The 12,745-nt window shown below is 40.0% G+C and overlaps 1 protein-coding gene across 1 annotated transcript; it reads right to left on the bottom strand.

Moving 5' to 3' along the window:
* Positions 1-6,854: 6,854 nt before the first annotated feature.
* On the bottom strand, positions 6,855-11,583 carry fstl3 (follistatin-like 3 (secreted glycoprotein)). The gene is made up of 5 exons (XM_003439856.5): positions 11,326-11,583; positions 10,756-10,941; positions 8,920-9,135; positions 8,598-8,825; positions 6,855-8,487 (listed from the first exon to the last, which is right to left on the bottom strand). Exons 1-5 carry the CDS (start codon positions 11,393-11,395, stop codon positions 8,435-8,437), a joined length of 753 nt encoding a protein of 250 aa, XP_003439904.1. The 5' UTR covers positions 11,396-11,583; the 3' UTR covers positions 6,855-8,434.
* Positions 11,584-12,745: the final 1,162 nt, after the last annotated feature.

The following is a 12,745-nucleotide window of genomic DNA, read 5'->3' as shown; positions in this document are numbered from 1 at the left end:
GGTGGCCCTGAGATAGCAGTGAAGGTCTCAGACATCACATAGTTGCATAAGGGCTGGAGAGCAAAATGATTGATTAAATTGTGTTTTCAGGTCTGTTTTTATTTTTGAGGTTGTCAGCTAAAATTTAAGCAATATTTTATTATACACAGGTGTCCTTAATGAGATTACCCTAACAGCAGACTCATGGCTATAAACATATCACATAAGTCTGGAGCCACATCACATGCTGACAGCAAGTAGGAGTTCCCATCTGACCAGCCATTGGCCAATCCGGTTTCTAAACCCTTCTGGCCTGATTTTTACATGAAACATTTGCTTTCATGCTCTTGGTAACAGCAGGCCTATGTGCATCCAGCCCCTGGTATTTTTTTGTGTTTAGTGTTTGCTATTTTGCACGAACAACAAATCACCATGTATATCTGTAAATGTATTATGCAAAAAAAACAAAACAAAACAAAAAAAAAGTCAGTAAACCAATCAATAGCTTAAAGTGTGGTTATAGTATGGCACAGTGAATCACTGAAAAAAAAAATGCTGGATGTTGCCACACAGCAAAGCTAACAATGTAACCAAGTTAGTTCCTAATGTGCTCTCTAGGTTGATGTTGTGTCTGATCTGGCCATGTGGGAGCAGGAAAGACACGACTGTCCCATGGGCTGAGATTAGAGAGAGTCTGATAGCACCGAGGTTTGCTATGTCTGCCAGACTGAGGTAAGCTATTGTCTCCCTGAACCCAGTGCGTCACTGCCATTGCAGTTGAATGCTCATTGTAGCAATGCAATCTGGGGACTGAGTGACTGTGGGTCAGAATGAGGTCATGTGGGCAGCAGAAAGCAACTACCAAGAGACCTTCTACATCGTAGTTTTAGGTATAGAAGTTTAAAGTTGCTTTTAAACACTGGATATTTACCCTGAAACTTTGCAATAGGTGAAAATAATTTAGTCTGTTTCTTCATGGAGCTGCGATAAAGCAGCTTTTACTTTTTTTTTAAGTCAGACTTTTAATTAATTAATTAATCAGACTTTTTTTTAAGTCTGATTAATCTGCATGCATACATTCACATGGAGTAACTCCTAAATACAATATTTGGAATGTTCATGACCTACTTTTAATGGCTTAATTTCTATTGAACTCAAAAAGACAACAAAGTGTCGCAGCCAAGGGAGCAGACAGATATGGTGCAAGGGACACTGCTGCTTTTGTCACTCCATCAAGTTTTTCCAGACATTCCCGCCAGGATTGCCCCACACTGTTCCCCGGGGCCCCAGAATCACACTAACATACACACATAAATACACACACATGCAGACACTCAGCAATAACAGCCGCCTGCTGGAACTTCCTGGGCCTCTTAGTCATGCGTCACTTGTTTTCAGTCCCACCCATCGAAGACTCTCTCTTCCTCCAGACATACTCTGTCTGATGCCATGTGTCACAAGACTTGTGCATCTCTCACACACACACACACACATGCATACTGCTAAAAATCAACATTAGTGATGGTCAAAGCTCTCTTTAACAAAATAAACCTTGTACGTCTAAGAACATGAAGACATGCACTGCTTATAATCATATGTGAATCACAGCAGGCATCCCAGCGATGTTTTTCCACTCTACTCATGTTTCAGGATAAAACTCCATGGTACAGCATTAGTACATAAGTGTTTAGGATTACATCACTGAGCAGCTAACAAAATATAGATGTTGCTAGAGGAACATATGTGTACAATTAACTACTTAGTTTCAAATGACTTGTTGTAGTGGAGTGTTTGTGGTTACTAACTGCAGATGTTTTGGCAAACTTTGATTTTGTCTGGTTTCATTAAGCAGTTGTTGCATTAAGTCGTGGTAATCAGTCCTGATCATTAAGAGTGTGTTTTTTATGCCCTTGACCCAATCAGTGTCTTTTTGTATTTGCTTCAGTGCTCCTGACTTTTGCCTTCTAACTTTGGATCCTCCTGATTTTTTCCTCAAGAACCACCATTAGATTTTTATTTCTATCTTTCTGATTAAGAACCACTGGATGAACTGTCATACATTTGCTTGGTCAAACATCAGTGTTACCACAGGAAAAAAACTGTAATCATTTCCTGCATAAACTTCAACATAGAAATTTTGGGTTTGCTCATGTGATTGGAAAGGAAGAGTCACTGAGTCACTCATTCTCCATGAGGAATGAAGAGTATATTCAAATCTAAGTGGGTATTGATACAGTGAGGAAAGAAGCTACAGTTACAGTTTAAAATAAAGAAGCAATGTAAGTAATAGGTTGCTGAATACAGTCTCAGAACCGCTGAATGTGCTACAAAGAGAACATGAGCCATGTGTGAATCACTCAAGCTGCTGGAGTTTAAAATGTTTGTCAAAGAGACAGTACAAATACATCATCTAGATGTTTCAGTTTAATGACTAAATGTTATGAGTTGGGTAAAGTGGGAAATCCAGAGTTGAGACGTTGAGTTAACACAGAAGCAAAGTTCTTCAAATACCCATTTGAGACTAGCCCATAAAGCAAGTTAATCCCCACACACCGCACTAAAGAATATCACTATACCTTTTTAAAACTTTTTTTAAATACTTGTTACAAAGAAACCCAAAACCAAACAAAAAAACCTATGTCTGATAGTCACCCCAGCTATTGGAAGCCGCTAACCTGGATCTCTTGACAGTGTTATTGGTGCTAATGCCTTCTAGAGCTTATTTAATGCAGTTAGCTGGCAAATAACAGTGTGCCGCCTGATTGCACAGATTCTTCATCCAAGAAATCTGGTGAGTGAAATTCAAGTAACCCTGCAGCAGATTGGCGAGCTGTGCAGGGCGTAACCTACGTCTCACCCTATGACAGCTGGGATAGGCTGTAACCCAACCGTGACCTGAATTAGATAATTGGAAGAAAAGGGAAGGATGGAAATGTAAGCATTTCATTTGTGTGTTACTTAGTATTAATTAGAAAATATCTGAGTAGGTGCATTTTCACCCATACATAGTAAATGTTGCTAACCAGTCCATAGGATAGAAAACATAGCACCCTCACGTCTCGCTCAAATGTAGCCACTTCTGGTGACAGCCATACTGCTACACCCCAAGCTTTAAATGCGGAGTCCACAAACCAGTGGGTGACATCAAGGTCACTATATTGTTCTGTTATATAGAAAAGTCCATGGCTTTTACATGTATTGTATAGATGTGTATAGGTATTGTATGTCTGTCTGCCTGAATGAAACTACAGAGTGCCATAATACACATAGAGCATCAACAATGTTTGTGTGTCTCATACCAGCAAAAGTGTATGCTATACACCACTAGAGCGTCCGCTAAACACGGTGTCAGTTCATTTAAACCATCTGTTAAGCTTAGCATTCTGGGGAATAGATACCATATGAATCTCCTGAGCTTATCTTTGGTACATTCTTCTTCAGCTAACAAAGGTTCTGAACAGGTGATTTAATTAGGTGTGTCCCGGTGGCTATTGCAGCTGTTCAGCTAAAAGAAGTTCCTAATGAGCAGGAAAAATGAAATGTAAAGGCAACTTTTCCATTCTCATCTTTACTGAATTTACATGGTATGCTGTAACACACGACAGCACATAAATGCTCAAGCAATTTTCCATCATAACCATCCAACTTTCCATGATAAACAAGCAGGTAGCTGGCCAAAGCTAATAAAAAAGGTATTTCACTCTTGTTTCTGTAAGTGAGCCACCTGAAAAGCTGATGTGAAACTGGCCGTGGTCTGGTAGCTCTCCAAGCCTCAAACAGCACAATTGGACTTCATTTGAGTCAAGGTTAGGAATGTAATAGAGCCCCATTATCGCACTTGACTGACTTCATTTTCACTTGTGCAGTGTGATATTTCAGCACAAACCCAAACCAGAGCTAATTTGCTTACCTTGTCAAATGTCAAGGCAGAGAAGCAACAAGCGCCTATTTTCCCAGCATAAATGCTCCTAGAGACTTTAAAAACCATGACTAGACACCCCCTCAATAGTTTTTTGAACATAATAGTGAATTCAACAGGGATCAATATTTCATAATTATGTCTGGAATTATATTTTGCAGAGAATCTTACTGTATATTTTGCTTGTCCGGTTTCTCCCTGTGATTCCTAGTACATATGGGCCAGACCACACGCAGAGCCCACGGAGAAGCCAGAGGTCATGATGAGGAAGTGAAACAATTCGCCAGGAATAATTTGGGACAATTAGCATTTACACAACTTCCTAACTCTGCTGATTTGTTGTTGATGATCAGTACTTGGATAACGCTGCTGTTTTGCACTACACTTGCCTGCAGTTTCACATTATTGTTGCCTCAAATGGCTCAAAGAAAGTGACTTTGGTGATCGCAGAAGTTTCTCAGAACTTTTGGGGGATTTTTTTGGACATCATTGTCTTTACCTGACATCCACAAATAATCGCTGAAAATCAGCTTTGAAATAACACTTCTACAGCATGAAACAAAACTTCCAAACATTGCCCAATTATTATTAATTGCTGTTTATTATAAAGGCTCTTTAGTGAGTTATAATCAGCAGTGATATGTTCCCTGACAGATAGATTATTTTGCTCCTAAAGAACATGTTACTCCAGATAAGCAATAAAAAGCAAAAAGCTTTCCCAAGAAATATATAAAACATCATCTGTAATTTAAAAGTATAAACTAAAAGGCTGATGCACTGGCTATTGTGTCAGCATAATAAACTATTGTCTGACGTAAAATATTGCGCACATGTGGAAATTTGAAAGACTCGCCATGTAACAGAACAACTCTGGGAAATAATGTGTGAGGCAGATATTTTCTGATGGAGTGATGGATCTGATATCTATTAGTTTCAGCTGTGGGATGGAGATGTTTACAATCCAGTGGCGCGATCCAGAGAGTGGGTGGTCTCCAAAACACTCCACAGCACTGGGTTTCATCACAACACTGTTTCAGATCTAAATGTTGGCTGTTACTGGAAGTAGTATGGCAAGTTGGAGGAAATGATACCATGTGGACGTCGCTGAGAAAGAAGCTCGACATATCAGAACAGGATGATGACGCATCCTTGAAATTTCAGTGTGGGCGTCACATTATAGCCGCATGTGTTTGGACGGTTATAAACAACTCACCAAGGGGCTCTGATGTAACGTGTATGACTTATCCCTTGGTCATAACAGGTGAGCTTCAACAGCAGAGATGTATCCATACTCACACCCACACACACTAACATACACCCACAAACACACACACAAACACACAAAACCGTGTTCCAGTGGAAGCAAGGTTAACACCTCTTTGGATACACCACAAACCATAACATGTAGTAAAAGGAATGAAATATGGAGCAAAGTGGGCACAGCATTCCTGAGGTTCAGCGGTAGATGTAATTAGAATTGCTCCGAAATGGCTCATAGGTTTACTCTGTGGTTATGTTATTACCACCACTGCTATGACACAGGCCCATCATATCCGACATCAGCTGGAGGCCTACGTGGTAATGATGTCCAGGCTGTTCCTGGTGAAGATGTTACACAGTCATAATGACAACAACAAATGTTTCTTTTTAAAAAAATTTGTTTTAAACAAAATGTACCTAAATGAGCATAGTTAGGCAGCACATGTGAACCAAAACTCCTCTCTCGCCGTGTTTTCCACTTGTGTATTTTACGGGGAGACCACAGGTATTTCAACATATGTGCCTCAAAAGTGTGGCAAATTCTTTATTGCGGTAGAGATTCATTACAAATTCTTGTGGGGGTGCCATACTTTAAACTTTGACCAAAAAAAAAGACTAGTTTGGTGCGGTAAATAATATAGTTGGCAAAGGTGTAGGAATTTTTGGTTTTAAATATTTATTACACAAATATGTTAGTTGTTGGGTAAAAGTTATAATATATTATCATATAGAAAATGCAAGCTGTTTCAGCTCCACTCCAACTTTCTTCGCAAGCAGAAGGCAGAATTTGTCACCTGAGATGACAATATTAAGGATATTTTCTCATTTTTTGACATCATACAGATCAGGGATAGACTTTACTTTACTTTGGCTATGGCAACATGAATTCCACATTAATGATGGAAAACTAAGCTGGCTTCGTAGCTACACTAGCTACCTCTTTTGTCTGTAAAACTCTAGTAAACCGTATTGAGATCATGGCTGTTTGCGCGATGACAAAAGCTGACCAATATGTGTATGCAAGAATGCCAGAGTCAAATTATTTGAATCAGTTTAGGTCTTTTTATACACAGTATACTAACGATGTTAAAATGTACATTTTTGAAAAAGCAACAAATTTTACGAGTGGGCACAACAACAGCTTTGCTGTGGCATTATTATTTGCCCTGTTCGGACTAACAAAACATCTAATTCCATTCCCAGTGTAATAAAAGGGTACTTGGACAGGAATATAAACATCTGCCTAAAGTTGAACCAGATGCTGCTGCATGGCGGAGTGCAGGATTCAGAAGAGGAAGGCTAGAAACAGAAAAACAAGGGAGGTACTTTATACAGGAAAGTGAGTCAGTATCAAGGCCTCAGCACTTCGAAACATTCAATCCTTAGCTCCTTTACCCTTCATCCCCCTGACCCGTCCCGCCTTTTCTAGAACGGGGGATATCCCTGAGGAGATGGGAGGAAAGCTGGACAGGCTCGATTTCATTCTCTCTTTCCTCTCGCATGAGGCCTTGAGAGGGATGTCAGAAAGGCAACTCACCCACTGCACGCACAGGAGACGAGGTCTAACCACGGCACACATAAACTGGCAGCCTTGTCTGGCTGCTGGAGCCTGATCCACCACCCTAAACCCCAGCTGATGAGTTCCGTTTAAGGGTGCAAGTATGATCTCATTTGGCTGAAGTGATTAAGACTGTGACACAGTTAAGAAAAATTTATATATCATCAAATACATGTCAGATGCTGTTTCACATGCGGAAAGTATTGTTATTAAATTACAATTGAGGCAATAACAAGGTATAACAAGGCAGCTGGAAAAAAAAACAATTATTTTGATTTCAAAAGAAAGAATACGCACTGTGACACATGAAACTTTAAGTTGTTTTACAACGGCAGTACAAAAATACAAAAATATGTTGATGCATTTGTCATTCAAAGTTCACAGTAGGTACACAGGTAGGTGGTACACTTGAGACTGTTATTTACAGAAGGAAAGTTAACATGTTTCAAAGTACACTATCAAGGCTGTTTAAAGTATCCAGGGATCTGCTTTGAGTTTAATATGTTGAATTGGATCACTTGACTACTTTTACTTGTGTAGATGTGTGCAGTGTTACGGCAGATTGACTCTGATGGCAGTATAATCAGGTATTTTCAATTGGACCAAATTGTACTTCATTCCCAGACAAATTTAATTTTCCTTTAAGTCAGGCGCTGCTAATTACATTTGTCTGTCCTGTAAGTTATTTAAACAAAAAAAAATTCCAAACAAATCAAAGCAGCAAAACAGCATCAGAACTAACTTGCATGACGTACAAAAAATATTTTACAAAACAAAAAAAAGAATTCAACAGAGGAGGTATTGTAGAGGGCTCTCTAGGGCTCGAGGGCTCCCAGAAACACAACAAAACTGTTAATTTCGGTGATCAGCGGGTGGCCAAGAGTTTGGCCTGGGATTCAGAGTAAACATGTGTGGGGGGGAACAGAGACTATACAGATTTGTTTAGACTGAACCCCGTCCTCGCCACCCTAAATGAAGTACATGCAGCTGAACTGTAGTTGTCACGTTGTTGTTTGTGGTGAATTGAAACCACATCAACAGACTACAAAATAGCATCAGCTTTTGAAACAAATTAGCTTTGCTTTCCATTAGCTTGAGGGAAAATGTTTGTTTGTGGGGAATGGAGCCTTTAAAACTGTAAAATATTTGTAAAATGCCAACCCCAGTGACTGTATATATATATATATATGTACATTAAAAAAACAAACAAACAATAAATACATTTTTTTTTGCATGAGTGTGGTAGGGCGTGGCCTGCGGTGCCATGCAGGTGTGTCCGCCTTCCCTGCACAGCACTGCAGGCCACGCCCCGCCACAAAGAGCTTTCTAAGGATATACGATTTTTGTTTTTTCTTTTACTTTCATGTTTTTTTTTTTACCAGGCTAAAAAACATAAATAGAGTTTTAATACCTTCTCCAATAAATAGTACTGGTATTCTATTTACAATATGCACACATCTCCCAAAGAGCTCATGAGATATATCTGTCTCATGACAAATGCATTCATCTGCCTCCATTTTCCAAACTGAAACATAGTTAACAAAAATAGCTTTTTAGAGGCATGTGTGTGTTATTAAACACCCCTCTTCCAACAGAGGTGTCTCATATCACATCTACCATTAATATGTAGAAAGGGGGGAGGGGGTAGTGATTGTCAAAAAAAAGTTCCTTATGGGAAGCTAGTGGAGCAAAAAGGGGCTGTGTGAGGAATCGACCATCTAGACTGCGTTTTCCTCACTGCCATCCAAGATGTGAAATTTCCGAGGTGGACCTGCAACAAACAAAAAAAGAGCCATAAATTACTTTATTGTAGCAAACAATGTCACAGCAATGTAAAGACAGGTAAAAAGTAGAAGCTGGCAGGTGTTTAAGCAATCTTACTGTTGCAGTGGCCATAGTGGCGGACTCCTATGGAGCGGCCGAGGAAGCAGGTAGCCCGGCGGAGGTGGCAGGCGCTTGGGTAAGTGACGTTGTCATTACCACAGATAGGGTGCTCAGACAGCATGGGTATTGGGCAAGGTGCAGTGCGGCACATGACACAGTGAGCGCTGTTGGTCTGGTCGGTCACACAGGTGTGAGTTCCTGGACACACAACATTAGAGCACGACTCTGGGGAAATAAAGAAACAAAAAAGGCGTTAGGGCAACAGAATTGGAATGCTTAAGAACAGAACAGCTTAGATTGCAGGGAAGGATGAACTTACTTCTGCACTCTCCGTGGTACATGACCTCAAGGTCCGGGTGTCCCATACAGCGCGCCATAAGCAGAGAACACTCATCCTTATATGTCTTCCCATCACTGCCACACACAGGATGCCTCCGGGTAATGTGAGAGCAGTCTGGAGAGCAGACACACTGAGGCCTTCCTGTCTTCATCTTGCAAACCTTCCCAGGACCACATTTGACTCCTTCACATGTCTCTACAAAAGCACAGTGTAATGTTACCGTATTAACAAGTCTGCAGACATCAGGTGATTCACCAGCATTTTCATACAAAACAAGCTGGAAACCTGGGTTTTTTCCCAGATCACAACACAATTCCCACCTTGCACAATATTTATAATAATCACATCTCTTTATTGACCGTTACACACAGAGGTGTCTCGCCCAATGGAATGTGAGGCTGGCGTGTTTTCATAACAGATCTGTGTATGGCTGCACACAGACTGTGCGGAGGCTGTGAGGAAGGAGTTCAAAAAGCTGTCAGGAAAGTTTACGGGCTGAAAAACGAGGAAGCTACAGGCTATTCCGACACCTCATAATGTCAAAGCACAGGAGGATCTGTAATCCTAGTGCAAAATCAACATGAGACAGTGCATACAGGTCTCTTCCCGGGACGTTTCTGAGTCTGTGGAGATGATTCCTGATGAGCTCCGAGTCCCGAGGATTCTGTAAACAATCGGGAACTTATTTCCTGTCTGCAACAGTACTTTAATATCCTGTTTTATTTCAAAGCTGTGTTTTCATTCCTCGACTCCCCTGGTCTGTTTCTATGGTTGATTTCAATCTCTCCCTTTCTGTCTTGCTGTCTGTACACCTTCTCTTCATGTCTTCTGCATATCCGAATAAAATGATGTCCAGAATTGCTAGCTTTTGGTTGTTTATTTGGCATGACACAACATATTGGAAATACTGATGTTTTCCTCCTACAGAAATCCAAGCTATCAAAATAGCACTGGACATTATGATTCCCAGGTGTATGGGCAAATTTCAGAATGCAGGAAAACATTTTCCTGTTTGTGAAAGACAACAGGACTCCTTTTTAACTAGCTTTGGTTTCCACCAGCCTCATTAATTTCCCATGAGTTACAGGGTTTATTTTTATGCAAGGGGCATTTTAACAAAGCTTTAACTGTCTTCTTTCTGCTTATTTAAAATTTATCTAAACAGAATTCACATCTCAATTTCTCCATGATGAGCCATGTGACACACCAAGACAAACATGGGGCTGGGTGTATCCAAAAATGCCAGTAGCTAGTCTTTTTAGTGGAACTTATTAAACATGCAAAGAAAAAATATCACATTGTTCACACGCAAGTTCTGCTTATGAAAACAGAATATATCTGCAAGTGAACCTGAATGAACCTTGCAGAAATTCCATGGCAGGAAGCTTCTCAGGACAGCTGGAGTTTTGTATAATGCCTCTCCTTGATCCGCGTCTGCAATTTGTTAGAAAGCTGCATTGGGAACTCATTGTGTAAATATCTCACAAATGACTCAAATGGACCTTCACAAACTCTCTCCAAGAGACACAATGGTTTTATTATGCAGTGGAATACCCAGTGTATTAATCAAAACCCAATGATATTTAAGCTTTGTTTTTAAGTATGCAAATTATATCTAGGCTATCAGCTGTTATTCCGTGTACTCACCTTAAACTAACTACAGTAGCAGACCAGTCATATTGTAAAGAATATGACTGTTAAGAATTACGCAGCATCTTTTTACAGTTAATGGCAGTGACTAATCAGAGCAGTACATGCAACTTGCTTCTTATACTTGGCAGATGCAACTCATTACTTTTTTAATGGTTTGTTTACCTTTGCATGGTTTACAGGAGACAATACCCAGGAAGCCCAGCAGGCTGACTTCATTCATGGGCAGGCTGGTGTTGGACCACGCTGTGTCCAGGCGTCCCCCGGCACAGCACTCCTCCCTGGTCACCCCTCTCATCAGCACCATGTTGCACCTTTGATCTTGACTCTGCTGCAGCCAGCACATCCCAGCTGGAGATGGTGCCATAGCAGATGTTAGTTATTATAGGAATAGTTATCTTTATTACAGAAACACCTAGGAAGTGTATCATGTTATTATGAACGATTGTCAATCACACTTCATAAGACTTGTCACAAATCTTTGTCTTTCTAAAAATATTATACCATCTAGAATACTATATATTACATATGTCAGGATACATATCAGTAGTAAGTAGCTTATTTCGAATTTACAAACATTTACATTCAAAACAGGAGAAAAATGGATTGGGGTTTTGTCAAAATCCTTCCTTCATAGTGATCATTTTACCAAGATTTCTGCCATGATTTTGAAAGCATAGGACATTTTGTTCAAGCTTTTTCAAAATATGGAAAAAATGGAAAACATCTACTCACCACTAACAGGATTCCTCCCAACCTGACAGAAAGTGAGAATCACCCCCAAAACAGAAATCAAAACGCTCATTGTGTATTCTGAGTTAGCTTAAAAACTTCTTCCCAAAAAGTTGTCTCAGCAAACACCTAGAAGAAGAGGTGATGGTCCTTTGGCAAACAGAGCTGATCACTCTGAGTTAACTTTGCAAGTAGCTCTGCCTTAAGTGAATGAATGTGTTGTGAATAAGTGATGTCGTTCCCCCTCTGTATAAATATTTATGCTGCTGGGATGGGCGATCCTCTCAGCCAGTAATAAGCCAGGGCAGGACACAGTTTGACTCTGACTCAATTTCCAGAGTCGGGAAATGATCCATGCCCTGCAGCACTAGACGGAGGGCACTTATATGACCTCACAAAACCTTTTCACACCACACTAAATAATAAAAATCCTGAAACAGATTTTACGGCTTGTTTTTTAATAGCCTTTTCATTATAAAACATTAAGTTTTTGTAAAGACAGCAGTGTTTCCTTATATACTATTAATTAAAAAGATGAACCTTTTAATGTGACCTTTTTGTTGCCTGTTGGGGTCCAGTATGTTTTACTTTGTATAATTTCATTTAGCCTTTAATGGGGCAAAGCTTGGAGATACTTATTCTCCTTTTTCTTTCTATCGGTTGCTCTGTGTGGTTTTGGGACGTGGCCCATTGAAATGACACACTTATTTCTTATCGCATTATTCTTTTGAAGTGACCCTAAACTGTTCTTTCTGTAGTGTAAATCCAGCAGAAGGCAAAAGTTCCCCACAACAAAGCTGCAAATTATTATCCAGTGCCTATAATCATATGTATCTAGCAAATCCGAATACATGAAGCAATTTGCCTCGCCAGCACTGTCATTCCTTATTTTGTTGACTGTCTGGGTTTATCAATGAATGCTTATGTTTCACTCTACAGCTGCGGTTAGAATAATACTGAGAGACGAAGGAAAGAGTGGGAGTGAAGGTGGTCTGCCCTTGGGCAATATATCAAGTTCAGTAAACAAAACTATGACATACATGTCTGTCCTTTCATTACTAATCTACGATCAAACACAGACAGCCACAAGCAGTGAGACTGAAAACATTCAATAAAAAAAATATTAAAATGTGGACATATATACAATATCTGTCAAGCGCAGGGACAACAATGCTCATGTAACACCACCCAGTCTTTAGAAATGGCACACTAGGAGCGAGTAGAGCCTAATCTATATTAATATTGTGTCAGATCGGGACATCTGCACTGCTTTTCCTCCTTTCCTGCACTCATTCACCCCCTGACACTGACAGGTAATGACAAAGTTATGCGAGTCTGCCCATCTGTCTGTCACAGCTTTATTTTTAATGTTCCCTTTTGATGGTTGAGGGGGAAATGGAGGTAGCATATGCTGCAGTATCTG

The sequence above is a fragment of the Oreochromis niloticus genome, linkage group LG23 (assembly GCF_001858045.2).
Source record: "Oreochromis niloticus isolate F11D_XX linkage group LG23, O_niloticus_UMD_NMBU, whole genome shotgun sequence".
Classification (NCBI taxonomy): Eukaryota; Metazoa; Chordata; class Actinopteri; order Cichliformes; family Cichlidae; genus Oreochromis; species Oreochromis niloticus.
Note: the sequence above shows the minus strand (reverse complement) of the source record. Positions and strands in the feature narration are given on the sequence as shown.